Source organism: Tamandua tetradactyla, chromosome 7, assembly GCF_023851605.1.
Source record: "Tamandua tetradactyla isolate mTamTet1 chromosome 7, mTamTet1.pri, whole genome shotgun sequence".
In the NCBI taxonomy this organism is placed as follows: Eukaryota; Metazoa; Chordata; class Mammalia; order Pilosa; family Myrmecophagidae; genus Tamandua; species Tamandua tetradactyla.
In genome coordinates this window covers 166,561,764-166,579,524 of record NC_135333.1, presented here as the reverse complement: position 1 = coordinate 166,579,524, position 17,761 = coordinate 166,561,764, and the positions used below count along the sequence as shown (strand labels likewise).

The window sequence follows — 17,761 nt, the reverse complement described above, 5'->3', positions numbered from 1 at the left end:
AAAGTGAAAGGTTGGGAAAAGATATTTCATGCAAATAACAACCAGAAAAGAGCAGGAGTGGCTATACTAATATCCAACAAATTAGACTTCAAATGTAAAACAGTTAAAAGAGACAAAGAAGGACACTATATACTAATAAAAGGAACAATTAAACAAGAAGACATAACAATCATAAATATTTACGCACCGAATCAGAATGCCCCAAAATACGTGAGGAATATACTGCAAACACTGAAAAGGGAAATAGACTCATATACCATAATAGTTGGAGACTTCAACTCACCACTCTCATCAAGGGACAGAACATCTAGACAGAGGATCAACAAAGAAATAGAGAATCTGAATATTACTATAAATGAACTAGACTTAATAGACATTTATAGGACATTACATCCCACAACAGCAGGATACACCTTTTTCTCAAGTGCTCATGGATCATTCTCAAAGATAGACCATATGCTGGGTCACAAAGCAAGTCTTAACAAATTTAAAAAGATTGAAATCTTACACAACACTTTCTCGGACCATAAAGGAATGATGTTGGAAATCAATAATAGGCAGAGTGCCAGAAAATTCACAAATACGTGGAGGCTCAACAACACACTCCTAAACAACGACTGGGTCAAAGAAGAAATTGCAAGAGAAATTAGCAAATACCTCGAGGCGAATGAAAATGAAAACACAACATATCAAAACTTATGGGACGCAGCAAAGGCAGTGCTAAGAGGGAAATTTATTGCTCTAAATGCCTATATCAGAAAAGAAGAAAAGGCAAAAATTCAGGAATTAACTATCCATTTGGAAGAACTGGAGAAAGAACAGCAAGCTAACCCCAAAGCAAGCAAAAGGAAAGAAATAACAAAGATTAGAGCACAAATAAATGAAATTGAAAACATGAAAACAATAGAGAAAATCAATAAGGCCAGAAGTTGGTTCTATGAGAAAATCAATAAGATTGATGGGCCCTTAGCAAGATTGACAAAAAGAAGAAGAGAGAGGATGCAAATAAATAAGATCAGAAATGGAAGAGGAGACATAACTACTGACCTCACAGAAATAAAGGAGGTAATAACAGGATACTATGAACAACTTTACGCTAATAAATACAACAATTTAGAGGAAATGGACGGGTTCCTGGAAAGACATGAACAACCAACTTTGACTCAAGAAGACATAGATGACCTCAACAAACCAATCACAAGTAAAGAAATTGAATTAGTCATTCAAAAGCTTCCTAAAAAGAAAAGTCCAGGACCAGATGGCTTCACATGTGAATTCTACCAAACGTTCCAGAAAGAATTAGTACCAATTCTCTCCAAACTCTTCAAAAAAATCGAAGTGGAGGGAAAACTACCTAATTCATTCTATGAAGCCAACATCACCCTCATACCAAAACCAGGCAAAGATATTACAAAAAAAGAAAAATACAGACCAATCTCTCTAATGAATGCAGATGCAAAAATCCTCAATAAAATTCTAGCAAATCGTATCCAACAACACATTAAAAGAATTATACATCATGACCAAGTAGGATTCATCCCAGGTATGCAAGGATGGTTCAACATAAGAAAATCAATTAACGTAATACACCATATCAACAAATCAAAGCAGAAAAATCACATGATCATCTCAATTGATGCAGAGAAGGCATTCGACAAGATTCAACATCCTTTCCTGTTGAAAACACTTCAAAAGATAGGAATACAAGGGAACTTCCTTAAAATGATAGAGGGAATATATGAAAAACCCACAGCTAATATCATCCTCAATGGGGAAAAATTGAAAACTTTCCCCCTAAGATCAGGAACAAGACAAGGATGTCCACTATCACCACTATTATTCAACATTGTGTTGGAGGTTCTAGCCAGAGCAATTAGACAAGAAAAAGAAATACAAGGCATCAAAATTGGAAAGGAAGAAGTAAAACTATCACTGTTTGCAGACGATATGATACTATACGTCGAAAACCCGGAAAAATCCACAACAAAACTACTAGAGCTAATAAATGAGTACAGCAAAGTAGCAGGTTACAAGATCAACATTCAAAAATCTGTAGCATTTCTATACACTAGTAATGAACAAGCTGAGGGGGAAATCAAGAAACGAATCCCATTTACAATTGCAACTAAAAGAATAAAATACCTAGGAATAAATTTAACTAAAGAGACAAAAAACCTATATAAAGAAAACTACAAAAAACTGCTAAAAGAAATCACAGAAGACCTAAACAGATGGAAGGGCATACCGTGTTCATGGATTGGAAGACTAAATATAGTTAAGATGTCAATCCTACCTAAATTGATTTACAGATTCAATGCAATACCAATCAAAATCCCAACAACTTATTTTTCAGAAATAGAAAAACCAATAAGCAAATTTATCTGGAAGGGCAGGGTGCCCCGAATTGCTAAAAACATCTTGAGGAAAAAAAACGAAGCTGGAGGTCTCGCACTGCCTGACTTTAAGGCATATTATGAAGCCACAGTGGTCAAAACAGCATGGTATTGGCATAAAGATAGATATATCGACCAATGGAATCGAATAGAGTGCTCAGATATAGACCCTCTCATCTATGGACATTTGATCTTTGATAAGGCAGTCAAGCCAACTCACCTGGGACAGAGCAGTCTCTTCAATAAATGGTGCCTAGAGAACTGGATATCCATATGCAAAAGAATGAAAGAAGACCCATCTCTCACACCCTATACAAAAGTTAACTCAAAATGGATCAAAGATCTAAACATTAGGTCTAAGACCATAAAACAGTTAGAGGAAAATGTTGGGAGATATCTTATGGATCTTACAACTGGAGGCGGTTTTATGGACCTTAAACCTAAAGCAAGAGCACTGAAGAAGGAAATAAATAAATGGGAACTCCTCAAAATTAAACACTTTTGTGCATCAAAGAACTTCATCAAGAAAGTAGAAAGACAGCCTTCACAATGGGAGACAATATTTGGAAATGATATATCAGATAAAGGTCTAGTATCCAGAATTTATAAAGAGATTGTTCATCTCAACAACAAAAAGACAGCCAACCCAATTACAAAATGGGAAAAAGACTTGAACAGACACCTCTCAGAAGAGGAAATACGGATGGCCAAGAGGCACATGAAGAGATGCTCAATGTCCCTGGCCATTAGAGAAATGCAAATCAAAACCACAATGAGATATCATCTCACACCCACCAGAATGGCCATTATCAACAAAACAGAAAATGACAAGTGCTGGAGAGGATGCGGAGAAAGAGGCACACTTATCCACTGTTGGTGGGAATGTCAAAGGGTGCAACCACTGTGGAAGGCAGTTTGGCGGTTCCTCAAAAAGCTGAATATAGAATTGCCATACGACCCAGCAATACCATTGCTAGGTATCTACTCAAAGGACTTAAGGGCAAAGACACAAACGGACATTTGCACACCAATGTTTATAGCAGCATTATTTACAATTGCAAAGAGATGGAAACAGCCAAAATCTCCATCAACAGAAGAGTGGCTAAACAAACTGTGGTATATACATACGATGGAATATTATGCAGCTTTAAGACAAGATAAACTTATGAACCATGTAATAACATGGATGGACCTAGAGAATATTATGCTGAGTGAATCCAGCCAAAAACTAAAGGACAAATACTGTATGGTCCCACTGATGTGAACGGACATTCGAGAATAAACTTGAAATATGTCATTGGTAACAGAGTTCAGCAGGAGTTAGAAACAGGGTAAGACAATGGGTAATTGAAGCTGAAGGGATACAGACTGTGCAACAGGACTAGATACAAAAACTCAAAAATGGACAGCACAATAATACCTAATTGTAAAGTAATCATGTTAAAACACTGAATGAAGCTGCATCTGAGCTATAGGTTTTTGTTTTGTTTTGTTTTGTTTTGTTTTGATTTTACTATTATTACTTTTATTTTTTTCTCTATATTAACATTCTATATCTTTTTTGGTTATGTTGCTAGTTCTTCTAAACCAATGCAAATGTACTAAGAAATGATGATCATGCATCTATGTGATGATGTTAAGAATTAATGATTGCATGTGTAGAATGGTATGATCTCTAAATGTTGGGTTAATTTCTTTTTTTTCCGTTAATTAAAAAAAAAAAAAAAAAGAGAGAAGGGATAATTGGAGATGAAGGGATACAGACTGTACAACGGGACTGGATATAAAAACTCAGAAATGGACAGCACAATACTACCCAATTGTAATGCAATTATGTTAAAACACTGAATGAAGCTGCATGTGAGGTATAGGTTTTTTGTTTTTGTTTTTTTTGTTTTTTTTTCTTTCTATTATTGTTTTAATTCTTATTCTGTTGTCTTTTTATTTCTTTTTCTAAATCGATGCAAATGTACTAAGAAATGATGAATATGCAACTATGTGATGTTATTAAGAATTACTGATTGTACACGTAGATTGGAATGATTTCTAATTGTTTTGTTAATTCTTTTTTTAATTAATAAAAAAAAAAACTCTATGTCTCTATAGCCATTAAACCCTATATATCTAATAACTGACATATAAGCTATCTTTATGATTTAAGAAATTCGAAAAAGCAAGGAAAACAATTCTGGGTTAAAGAGTAGCTTAATATAAGGGATCACTTCTCTGGCACTGCATGCACCCACACACATTCACACACACACACACACACACACACACACACACACACACACACACACAAACAACCCTCAGTGCTCTCCTCAGATCCTAACTTCCTACCACAACACGCTGTGTTATATAACTACCTACTCAACTGTTCACACTGCCCACTAAACTGTGGGGTCCTTAAAGGGTCTTATTCATTTCTGTATCTCCAATACAAAGCATAGAGGGGGTATTTGATAAATATCTAAGGAAGGAAAGAGGCAGGCTTGCTTATTAATTAATCAGATCACCATTATTAGAATATTCTAATGATAATAACAAGAGTTTAATTCATACAATTTATTTTAGCAATCTTTGAAAATTTCCTATACAATTTGTAACTTTTCCTGATGATGTTTCTAAATCGCAACATAAACATATATGAAGGGTTAAAATTTCCAATAAAGAATTTCAATAGAAATCAAATAGTCAAAAATACTCCCTGATAATTTTAATTGCTATAGAACTAAATATACCACCACTAGTACATGAAAATGGACTATATATATGGTGAGTAGTTTCTAGACTACGTACAGGTTTAATTAGGCTAATCCCCTGCCTTGGGCCACTACCATGCAACCACTCAGAATTAATTTGGGCAGGAAGAATGCAAAGGAACCATTAACTTGCCAGATGATCCTGTTTTTATGTCTCAAATAAGAAACAAGTATTTGTAGAGCTGTGAAAGCTGTGTCCTGTACAAGATCCTGGTCAAGGAGTGGAGTGAGGGCTGAACTCTATCCTGTGTTGCACTCACCAAGCCATGCGCCCTGTGCAGAGATGCACTGACCAAAAGGAAGGGCTGCCTGTCTACTTCTCATTAAGGCTCCAACCACTGACCAAGTCACAGCCTGTGTCCCTGAAGAGAGCACCTTTTAAAATATACACAGAGATGCTCCATAGGCCAGGAAAAGCCCTGACCAGCAAGTTACATTTCAAGTATTAAATCTAAAAGATATAGAGAAAAAGAGGAAAAACAAGGAACAGAGTGTATCAAATGGTGGCTAAAAACAGAAGAAAGCAAGATAAATGGATAATAGGTGGTATGGAATACAAAAATAAACGGGACAGTGAGTGGCCTGCATAGAAGAACAAAATGACAAGGGAAAAATAAAAGAAGAATAAAATGACAAGGGAAAAATATAAGAAAGCTGTGAAAATCAATAGAGAATAAAGGAAAAAGCAGAAAGTGGAGAGAGGTATCGACGGAACAGAGACACCAAGCAAATTTCTGAACTTTTATCTTTGTTTCCTTTCAATTCTTTTTTTTTCTTGCCAGACATCTAAAGGAGAAAACCCTCAATAAGTTGTATTTTAAAATACGGGAATCCTCAGAATCGCCAAGTTGCATACCTCTCCATGAATTCCAGCTTGACAGTCATAGTAACACTGGCAAACAGCAGCATACAGAGTAGCCCTCCAGGTCAGGTACCTGATGGCCAGGAGTGGCACCGAGGATTCCATACACATACTAGCCCACAGGAGATATTCTAAGGCCTGAGAAAGAAAGACAGGCACAACTGAATTTATTTTCATTTTAAGCTAACCATGATGAATTTATGTAATATGATTAAGTTATAATTTATGACCACAAATTGCTAGCTACTTAAACCAAAACTATCATAGAGAAATAACAACCTAAGAAAAAAATTAAGCATATAAACAGCAAAACTAATTGGTGAACTCAAAATCTTAAATTACCCATTTTAGGATATTTTCCTTCTTAATTCCTTCAGTTGCCCTCTGAACTCAAGTCATTGTTAATATTTATTAAGTATCAATAATGACCTAGGAACTAGCACCAAATAATGTTATCATTATGTTCTGGCCTGAAACCAGTATATAATTCCAAAAGTAGACTGGAATAGGAGGGTAAAGGAAATAAAAAAGGTAACAGCCTAGGGCCTATGATGCCAGTAGAAACAGTCCAAGATTAGAATAAAATAGACCTGGGATTTAATCCCAATTTTACCACTTAGTAGTATGTTACTTTAACCTCTCTAGGTCTAAATTTTCTCATATAAAATGGGTATTTTTTCACATCACAGCAGTGTTGTTTTAGATAAAGTGCTAGGATGGTTTGGGGCACATGATTAGCACTCCACAGTGGTACCTATCCCCAGCGTTACGAGAATCAAGGAACAATTTGAAGGAAAATGAGGGGAAAATGATCATCATTGTTAGTGGTTTAACTACAGGAACACAGTCTCCTGTGTTCTAGCTGAACGACTTTTTCCCACAAATTCACTGATAATCCTTTTTTACACATTCTTCCCACAAACTTTATACTCAGAAATACTATTTGACAATGCAGTTAAATTTTTCAACTTTTTTCCTGTCTTCAAAAATATTCTAAAAGTCCAAAGTATAATTTGCTAAGATTGCCTTTCACTTGATTTAACATAAGAAGGAAGTGCGTCGGTGGACACTTCACATATTATAATAATAATAAATAATTCTAGAGTATCTTAAGTATCTTAAGATACTCTAAGTATCTTAAGAGGTGAAAGAGGAAGAAGGAGAGGAGATGGAGGAGGTGAAAAGGCAGTAGAGGAGGTAAAGGAGGTGGAAAAGGAAGAGAAGGAAGAAGAGAACTAATGCTTGAAGAACAAGCCTTCTCGAATGCTCCTAGAGAGAAATGAGCATTGCCCCTACTGGGGGGTTTGTATTTGGATTGTATGTGTATATGTATTTGTATCTGATATTTACACATATTTTATAAAAGTATATATATCACATGGCACACTCAATTACATTAATATGTTCACATGTGCAATTCCAAAGCTAGACTGTGACCTCTTTGAAAATAGGAACAATGCCTTATTCACTTCTGTATTACTAGCATAGCATAGTGCCAGGTACATAGCTGATACTCTCAAGTATTATTAAATGAATGTAACAGAACGTTTTAAAGTCAGCAGAGCCAAGTGTGGGCAAGCTAACCAGCATTCTAGGTTTGTAAGAAAATAATGATAAAATTTTGGGACAGCAAAATAGAGTCCCTCTTCCAAAAACCAAAGCAGGCCTTCAATAATTGAGGAAATTAAGGAAAAATATGTCCGTAGTAATTAATCCGTCTTGAAAAAGCAATCATCACAAAGAACCAAGAGCTTCATGTATATATAGCAAACTCACCAGAATGGGCATTGTATTTAATCGTAAAACTGGGTAAAACACTGATAGTATTCAAACTCTATTACCATCTTTGAGACTTCAAAGGCCGTGTACGTAACACGTGCAAGCAGCTCAGTGGAAATCTAAGAGCAGGAAGAAGTCTGAAAGGCCAGGATTCTCTATGGTCTAGTCAGTTTTGATTACAGAAAAAGAAACTTGTGGAAGTATATCAGGTTTGACACAGAATTGTAATATTCCTTCCTATCTACTGGGATGTAAGCTCCCCCAAGAAATGTAAAATCTAAGTTCCTTTAGGGAAGGCACTTTATCTGTCTTGTTTACCACTGTATCCCCAGCTCCTAGAACTTTATCTGGCATATACCTAATATACGATAAATAGTAGTTGACTGTCCTTTATTGAAAAGTAGGAGCTCATGGTGCCAAATATGGAAATAGTTAACCAATCACACAATCAAACAACTGAAAGTAAAGTCATGCTAACTGGATCCCCACCAATGTCACCAAACGCTACCACCTGATGCTTCACAGCTTCCCTGCCCAATCCCCTATCTCCCGTAATCAGGAACATGCCACGTGGCATTGGAAGATAATTTTAGCCATGAAAAGCACTCTCTTAATCTGAAATGAAATCCTCCTTGCTGTCCCTCCAGTGCATTTGTCCTAGTCATGCTTTCTGAAACAGCACAAAACAATGCAAAACTCATTTCCAAATTACAGCCTTCCAAGAAGTTGAAAACATCTATGCAGCCTGGCCCCGCCCACAGTCTCTGCCCAGAACAAATATCCCCCAGCACTTCTACACCTCACCAAATTGCACTTCCTTTCTCCATCATGGTTGGTCTTCTCTGGCTTTGCTCCAGATTGCCAATGTCCCTTTAGCATACAGGACTAGACCACAATACAAAGAAACTCTCAGTCCCTGGCTCTGGACACTGCCTCTACTAAATCAGCTAAGACTATTTGCTGCTGCCTTTGTTGTTGCTGCTTGTTTGCTAATCTTGTCACACTGTTAACCATACAGAATTAAGCCTCACCAAAAACTCGTGAATTTTGCTCACACTTGCTGCTCCCTAACAACACTTACTTCGGGTTTTGCATTTGGATTCCTGTGGCTTGGCAGGTATGAGATAAAGCCCATGTAAATTCCCACTTAAATTCACACCAGGAAAAACTGACTTGGATTCCTGGTATTTGAAATTCCATACTTCAAAATACAAACTGTTTCTGTCAACAGTTGCTCACATTATTTTGGTTTGGGCTGTAGACTCGGAATCACAAAACCTAAATCACGGATTTTAGAGCCAGAAGGGATCGAGAAAGGAACCTAATCTGACTCCCGGAGGCTAAACTGCCAGTTAAACTATAGAGCTGGAGCATAACTCAGGTCTGCAGACTCCAAACTCAGTGGTCTTTCTGCTACAAAGTGCAGCCCTGACAAAGGGAAGAAGTGCTCCAAAAGCCAGATAGGACTCTGAAAATCAACATTCAGGTAAAGAAATGAAAGCCATTTCCAAAGATTGACTCTTATTTGTAATTTTTTTCTTGCCCTTGAAAGTTAGGAAGAATTGTTTCTATTACTAACAAAAAAATGAATAATTACAGCATGGATGCTCTTTTCATTAAAAAAAAATCTCTGAAAAAAACAAATTATACACATATCTAAAAAAAAGGCCCCAGTAAGAGCATGGCTCAGGTGCTGATTATGAAGCACAGAATTAATCAGATCAGCCACAGGATGGCACTGCAGCATCATTTATATCAACTTTTATATTGGGAAAGTGTCCCAGGAAGCATTTGAAAGTTTGGATTTAATGTTTATGTAATAGTATCTGGAGTAATTTAACAATAACTGTTCAAGCCACATATTTTAACAAACTATGTCACTATTATAGCAAAATGAAACAGAAATCAGTGGTCTCTGAATGAATCAAGTCTACTAACTTCTTAAAGGTTTAAAAAGTACTGTATTGCAGATTTAAAAGCCACAGAACAAACTGCAGATTATATTAGAAACAAAGCAAAGCCGTCATGTGTCTTTAGGGAAGAGCTTTCAGAAATCTGATCTCCCTCCATTCCCTAAACTTAGGCTGATGACCTGTACCTGGGGAAGAGCCCCTGTCACTCTTGGTCACCAAGATCTCTTTAGGAATACAGGTTTGTGTCAGAAAGTATCAAGCCCTCCCACGTAGCTCCTCTGTTTGGGTAGGTAAACAAAAATAGGATGGGTCCTCCAAGATTAAATTTAGCCGACAGACATATGCTAATCTAATAATAGGCAGCCTGGCATGGCACTGGGTCCTGCCCCAGCTACACCTCTAAGTGAGCAATCTTGAGCAGATCAAACTTTCTGAGCCTCAGCTTCCTTATCTGTAAGATGGGAGTAATAGTGCCTTCCTCAAAGCAGTGACGTGGAGTTTAGATGAGCTAATACATAGAAAGTGCCTAGCAGCACATAGGTATTCAGTAAACATTAATTTCCCACGATCATGATGATAACACCAACATCATAAGACCAACCTCCCATCTTGGCTTATATTCCAATGACTAGACAATTAATACAGGGGTTAAATATATCTCCTGTGGAGGGTGTTATACTTAATTCAAGTTCTAAGCACAGTAGCTAGCACTCAAGAGGGATTCAACAACAATAAATGTAGTCATAATGTCAAATCCTCTATCTATGGGAGGTTAGATGACACTGGAGTGACACCAAGAAAGCCCTGAGGATCCTGTAGCTATTTCTACTTCTGGCTTAGGCTAAAACAGACTTAAATTCTAAGGTAGCTAAAGATTTAGGGTCACTCAGAACCTGGATGACTCAAGATGTGGCCGAATCTCCAAAGCTCTCTCCTCATTACATAGTAGACCCTTTGAGTTCTTTTAGACCTATAACCTCAGCTCAGGAATCAACTGACCCGCTTGGGACTGGTGGGGTCTCTGGGGGAAAATTATTCATTTTCCTGAAATTTATTATATTGAACAAACTGAAAGAATCCCATACTGATCTGCAAGCACAAACTTTAGGACTATTCACCACCCCAAACTTCTCACATCTCTCACTCTCCCCACTCATATCCCACAAGACTAGGACTGCAGGCACACCCTCCTGTACCCCTTATTTTGTCAGGAAGAAATTAAAGCTATTTGGGGGTAAGGGAGATGTCTTAAATAGGGTATAAATAAGAAATTATTTTACGATAACTCTCACATTAAATTAAAATTCTCCCAGCATTAGCAAATACAAATACTAACAGTCAAATATTCACACAGATGTCTCTGTCCTTCTAAATTTGGCAGGCAAATGTTGTGGCAGACCAAACTCTGGTGGTACTGTGAAGTCGTGTTTGTTGCTACAGCAAATTCAACAGGAGTATGCAAATTATGTTTAGGAAATCATCCAGAACTAAACAGAACTGTTGGAATCATCTGTAGGCTAAATTTATATTTTACATGGGAGAGTGGCCCCATTTTAATTCACACTTGAAAAGCTGACACACAGCTTCGGTCACTGTCAGTAACAGGGCCTTTTATTTTGAGGAGCAAAACAGAGAACACACAATTGTATTATCCAATGAACATGAAAATATCTTTGTTTCCATTTTTAAGTGTTGCCAACTTTTAATATACTCAGCTATGTTTTGGGGAAATAAGGGGGAAAAAAGCTGTCTTGAGTACTAGAATATCTGAGCTAAGGTTTTACATGTCATAAAGAAGAAAGCAGGACTGTTTTCAGATGCCAGTGACAACTCCAGGATGGTCTCGATGGAAAGATACTCTTCTGTCTTAGCCTACATTCCAATGACTGGATAATGAATACAGGGATTAAATATGTCTCCTGCAGACAAAAGTACCAACAATTCAACAGCAGTGTAAGCAACTTTTTCAAGCTAAAACAAAGGTGAGGATTTTATCATAAAATAAAGGTTCCCTTGAATTCACTTCATGACTGGGTTAGAGAGTTTAGGTTTTCATCCATCAAACTAGCATGTGGGTTATAAGGAAAGTCCAAGCACTTCAACCAGAATGAAGTTCAAACTCCACAGCGTGACATTAGTGACCATATGATTGATCATCAAAGTAGGACGCTTTTAAGAGTGAAAGGAGGTGTCATAAATAATTACGCCAGGAGGGTCCTGGATAAGCCAGAACAGATGGTCACCCTACCTAGAGAACTAGATGAATGTTTAGCATCAGTTTGACAAGTATGAGTACCTAAAAGACAGAGAGATACTGAGGAATACCTATCAATTTTAGGAATTCCCTTTCGGTAATACTTTACGAAGTATTAAAAATGAATACTTCACTTTTTTGATGATCACTGTTAAAGCCAAACTAAGAACAATAAACTATCAGATAATTCACTAATTTTTTTTTTTTATTACCATGCAATGATTTGTGCAACTAAAAGCCTCAAAAGGAAAAATGGGAAAAAATACTTTGTCAGTACATTTCATACCTTGGAAGACTGGCCTATGATCATCAGTTTTCTGCAAATAGTGTAAATGTAAATGGTACCTAGATGAAGAAAAAGATTGTTAAATGTTTTGCAGTTAATCGATGGAAACTGGATATTACAGTTTCTATGGTTTCAGTCTGCAGTTCCCAAAACAAGTGATCTCATGTCAAATTCTGATAATGGTACAGAGTGATAATCACTATGACTATTTTTGTAACTGGTAGACAAAACCATTAAAGGAAATAATAAGACCAAATTTTAAATATGCTGATTGGTACAGGAATCTTTCAGTCTCAATTTGAGGTAGTTTAAGTTTTGTAATACGCCGAACAAGAGAATATTTTAGGGACAGTACTTAGGTACCCTGTGGTTTTATTAATTCATATGGAAAGTTATTGGTTCTCATAGTTTCCTTACAGTTCAAAAATTAAAGATTTATCCCCCAAATAAGATCAGAATACATAATTAATCATAAAATTCAACAAGGAAGCTCATAATTTAAAAATAATACCACATAACAGGTCTTATATAACATTTATCTTATTATTAAGGTACATACTATAAATGCTCTAATGAAAAATAGCATTCCCAACACCTATTTAAGATGATTCAGTTATGCTAACGCATCAGACCATTAATGAAATGGGGATTCCAGGCTGGTGTCAGGGTTAGGTAGAGAGGTAGGAGACATCATCATACATCTCTCTTTATACAAAGGACATGATCATGCTGCGAACATACCCCAAAGATAGCTACACGCTTTAAAAGGGGTTGTAAGTATCATGACAAGTAGTCCAACTATTTCTTATAGAATATCTGCTCTAAAATTCACAACCATCAAAATTCCACAATTATGAATCCTATGGTCACATTTAAACCTTAAAAGCTTCTGAGAAAACAGCATCTGCTCCAAAGCACACATCGCTTGATTAAAATATACCTGCAAGCATAATAAACGGTAATTTCACAATACAGTGACAAAAAAATTTAATAAAACTTTAAACTCTGAGAGCACCATAAACTTCACAGAAAACGCTCAATTAATCCCTTAATGTGCATGGATTCAACATTCTTGGCGTTACTGTTTCCATGACACGTAGCTGTTTGTTTCACTTAAGGTCCACTGGAGAAGAAACTGCTCAGTTAATAGCAGCTCAAGCAAGGCTTCTTACCTCAACTTGGCTTTGTTCACCCCTGCTCTTAATCTTAAAAAAAGGATGCAGAACTGTCTTTATTAATTAAAAAAAAAAGTCATCAGACAAGGATATGCACAGGAAACACATGCCTCTCCACAAAACACGATTCAGGTACAAGCCAGGAGTCTGTGTAAACATGCCAGTAATGGGAAACTTGGGTATTTAAGAAGGCCTCAAGAATGACAAGACCCCTCTGTCTTTCAAAAATATGGCTTTACTCTTTCTAGCTCTAGTATGTCCTGACTATAACTGAATCCTTCTTTGAGCGTTCAGGATCTTGACATGGTTCACAAATACCCACTGCAGAGACCTAGCAGAGAGAGCAAATAGATTCTATAAACACAGAATCTTTAAAATCTCAGGATTATCTCTGGAAGTTTGTTTTGCTTTGTTTTCTTTCTACCTAAAGCCCTAATACGAGCTTATTGTCTTACCACATAACTCCTTTTCATCAAAGATGGCCACAACCAAAACAATCAGGCTATTTGAGGACTGAAGTTAGTTGCTTTCAGATTAGTTAAGAATTAAGGTGTTAACCAGAATTTCAGGCACACAGGTTTACTAAAGAATCAAGATTCATTAAATACCTTTGGAAACAAGGGTATGTGTGCATGTAATAGTCAATTAAAAGTATACATTGTAAATATTAAAGTCTATCTGAGAAAATCAAATGTATTTTGACTAAATTGTAGGTCAATTTATCATATGTTTTTGACTACTCATTTCTCGAAGTTTCAAAATTGCAGGGTCTTTTGCACTTGCTATTTCCCCAGCTGGAGCACCCTTCCCCCAGATATTCAGATAGCTCACTCCCCCTTCTCCTTCAGGTCTTTGCCCAGATGTCATCTCAGTAAGGTTTTCCTTGATGATTCCATTTAAAATAGCAGCCCAGCCCCTATTCTCTCTATCCCTTCCTGGCTTTATTTCTCTCCAAAACATCCATCACCATCATTATTTAGCTTTGTTTACTCCCCACCATAAAATATAAACATGAGAGCAATGTTTTTGGTCTATTTTCCACTCCCATATTCCCAGCACCTAGAATAAGACCTGCGACATTTTAGATGAATAAATGAACACAGGGATAGCAGTTAGTGAAACTGAGTATGTGTGTCTCCCACAAGCTGACAATCCCACTCCTGGGCAAAGATCCCAGAAACCTCTCATGGACATCCATAAAAGGACAGGTAAAAGGACATTCATTGCAGAATTGTTTGTGCAACTAGAGAGATGGGGCAAACCAGGAGCCCATCATTAACAGTGTTTAAATATCTGGAATACAGTTCTATAGGCTGAGTTACTGAACCAGATTTATATACTGGAACCTGGCTAGAATCTAAAACCACATCGTTGAGTGGAAAAACACGCAGGAAACAAAAAAAAAATGTAGAGCACAATGTGAAGTATATAAATAAAATATTCACACCAAGAAAAGGATGTAGGAGATAGAAAAAAACGTTTAATCTTTCTTGTTTTAAGAATAGTGTAACTCTTTGTGATCTTAAAAGGACGAAAAACAGGAAGTTGAGCTGCAAAGTTTCCACCTCTCCAGCACAGTTCGACCACCGGGCGAAACCGTCAGACCCAGCTCCCGCCTGAGCACAGACGCTCTGCTCCTGCTCCATCCCTGCTAGATTCTCACAGAGAAGACCTAGGAGCAATCTGGACCGAGAGGTGGCACTGACAACTCAGGGAATCATGGATCCTCTGGAGGATGATCAAGCACAAAAGCTTAACAGTCATGGAGCTAAAAAATCTCATCAAAAGTCAGACTTATCTCTGGTAGCCAAGGTAAAGTTTAATTTCAATCAAAACATCAAAAAAATCATTTGGAGTAAGAGACAAAGGAAAATGTGTTCATTTGACATAGATGAAAAAAATCTATTATGTTTTCTTTCAAATTATTTTACCCTGGTCATATGCACATCAAACACGATGCTATTATTATTTTCCTCTTAAGAATGTATTATCCAAGAGAAATTGTGGGAAAATCATGGAGGAGGATAATACACCAATCAATCCCTAGACCAGAACAAACTATTAAGCAGGCAGGAACTTTCTGAATCAACTACTTTAAAACTCTGGGGCCGAGAGAAACACTATGCAGCATCCAGGAAGAACAGGAGAAAGAGGTTGGTAAATTGTGGTAAAAAACAGCAAATTGCTCTCTCCACACAGGGGCTGTCACTGCCTATCCCCCAACTTACAGAAGGAAGCATTAAGTTGTGGGGTTTTTGCTTGTTTGTTTTGGGCATGGGCAGGCTCCGACAATCGAACCCAGGTCTCTGGCATGGCAGGTGAAAATTTTGCCACTGAGCCACAGTTGCACCACCTTAAGATACTGATTTTGATGAGACTTAGTAGTTTTTTACTTTGTATTGTATTTGTATTGTTACTGAAATGGTTTACGGATTTTGTGATATTGTGATGGAATGCATGTATTTTGTATATGGAAAGATCAAGTCTTTTGAGGATCCAGAGAGTAGAATATGCTGCTTTGAATCTGTTACATACCCCAAAAAAGCCTATGTTCTTTTAATCCAACCTTGTGGGGGTCAAGCAAGGACCCACAGAAGCTCAGAGGGAAAACCACTAGAAACAGAGACTGAGAGCAATGGATCATGTGCCTCCCTTTGTGGCAGAGGAACCCTGGATGCCATTGGCCTTTCTTCAGAGTCAAGTTACCTTTCTCTGGATGCCTTAAGTTGGACATTTTCATGGTCTTAGAATTGTAACTTGTAACTTACTAAATCCCTTTTGTAAATGCCAATCTTTTTCTGGTATATTGCGTTCTGGTAGCTTTAGCAAAACAAAATAAATAGCAATAAATGTACCACACTAATGAAAAGTATTAGTAATCAGGTGGTATTTGGGAACCCTGTATTTTTATGCATGATGTTTCTGTAAACTCATAATCTTAATTTAAAAAAGAATATGTCATCCGGAATACAGTGCATGATTCATAGCTTTAAAACAGAGGAAAGTGCTACATTCTGATAGCTAAGATTGATATCATCTTACGAGCTATGGCACATTTTCAGAGGTCCACCCTCAAAAACAAAGCCATCCCAGCCATGAGTAGGAGAAGGTTGGTATGTAGAATGCCAAAGACACTGGCCAAACCGCCTGAGAAGAGAACCAATAAATGGATGACCCTTAGAACCAATCTAACCCCTTGATCTTTCCCAACTTCTATTTACTTATTAATTGTACCCACGCTTTTCATAAGCACAAGCTGATTATCTCATAGGCTCTGATCCTTTCTTCAATGTAAAACCTAGAGACATGCTTTATAAATTTTTGTTCTTATGGGGAAACATTGACATATAATAAAAATTTAAAACAATCATTCTATTATAAAATGAGTATGTTTAAAATCACAAGGTAATCAAGTTATTTTCAAACTTGGTATTTAATAACCTTCTGAAAGACAAAATGGAAAATAAAATACAATGGTATATACCATTGAAAATAATCCAGCAAAGGTGCTCCTGTGGCAGAGCCACTTGCATGATAAGTCTTAAGGAGGACAAGATATTCAGACACTGGATCACAGATTCTTTATTCTGCAGGTTTACATCACTGTCACAGACAAGTTGGTAGCTGCAAATACTTTTGCCGCTCAAAGCATGAAACTGAAACACATTGGAAAATAGAAATAAGAATATGAATAAGGGTCAAGTAACTTAGGGAAATTTTCTTAAAATGTAGAAAACTAAAATGGAAATAATTCTACTTAGTTTCTTTAATAAGTTAATACATAAAATAACAGGGTAAGACAGTTTTCCTCAAAACATGCAGTTAGTTAAAACTAACTTTCCTTAGCCAAAGAAATACAAAATTAAAGTACACAAATCCTCTTACTAAAATCAAGAATTGAATCCATTTTTATAAACTCAGCCAGTGGCATTTTAACCTATTTATCAATTCATATGTAATTACTACCTTTTATACAATTCATTCAGCAAATGTTTGAGCACCTCTATTTGCCATGCTGCTAGGCAACAGGGACTCAGAGATGGAGAAGATACAGCCCCCACCCCACTGCGGCAGTGGGAAAAGAATTCCAGGCACATGTAATGTCAGGGATGCTTAAAATGGCTGGAGAGGTCAATTGAATTAGAAGTCTTTTTGAAAGGATAGAGAAAAAGCTTTAAAATGAAGAGATGAGACCATGGGGTAGCCAGAGTCAGAACCAAGGAATATGGACTTTATTCAAAGGGAAACAGGTTTTCTTAGAATAAAATTATTTGATTTACACTTTAGAAATTAATTCTAAACAGAAGTATGGAAGACAAAAAGATGGGAAGGAGGGC

General features: G+C 36.8%; 1 protein-coding gene across 1 annotated transcript in view; it reads right to left on the bottom strand.

Moving 5' to 3' along the window:
* The window catches only part of CFAP54 (cilia and flagella associated protein 54), a 335,670-nt gene that overhangs the window by 306,809 nt on the left and 11,100 nt on the right, over window positions 1-17,761 (bottom strand). Inside the window, exons 4-6 of the mRNA XM_077111714.1 lie at window positions 16,909-17,080; window positions 12,250-12,308; window positions 6,012-6,155 (exon numbers count right to left, since the gene is read on the bottom strand). Of these exons, the coding sequence (XP_076967829.1) occupies window positions 6,012-6,155; window positions 12,250-12,308; window positions 16,909-17,080 (375 nt within the window). The remainder of the gene's footprint in view (window positions 1-6,011; window positions 6,156-12,249; window positions 12,309-16,908; window positions 17,081-17,761) is intronic.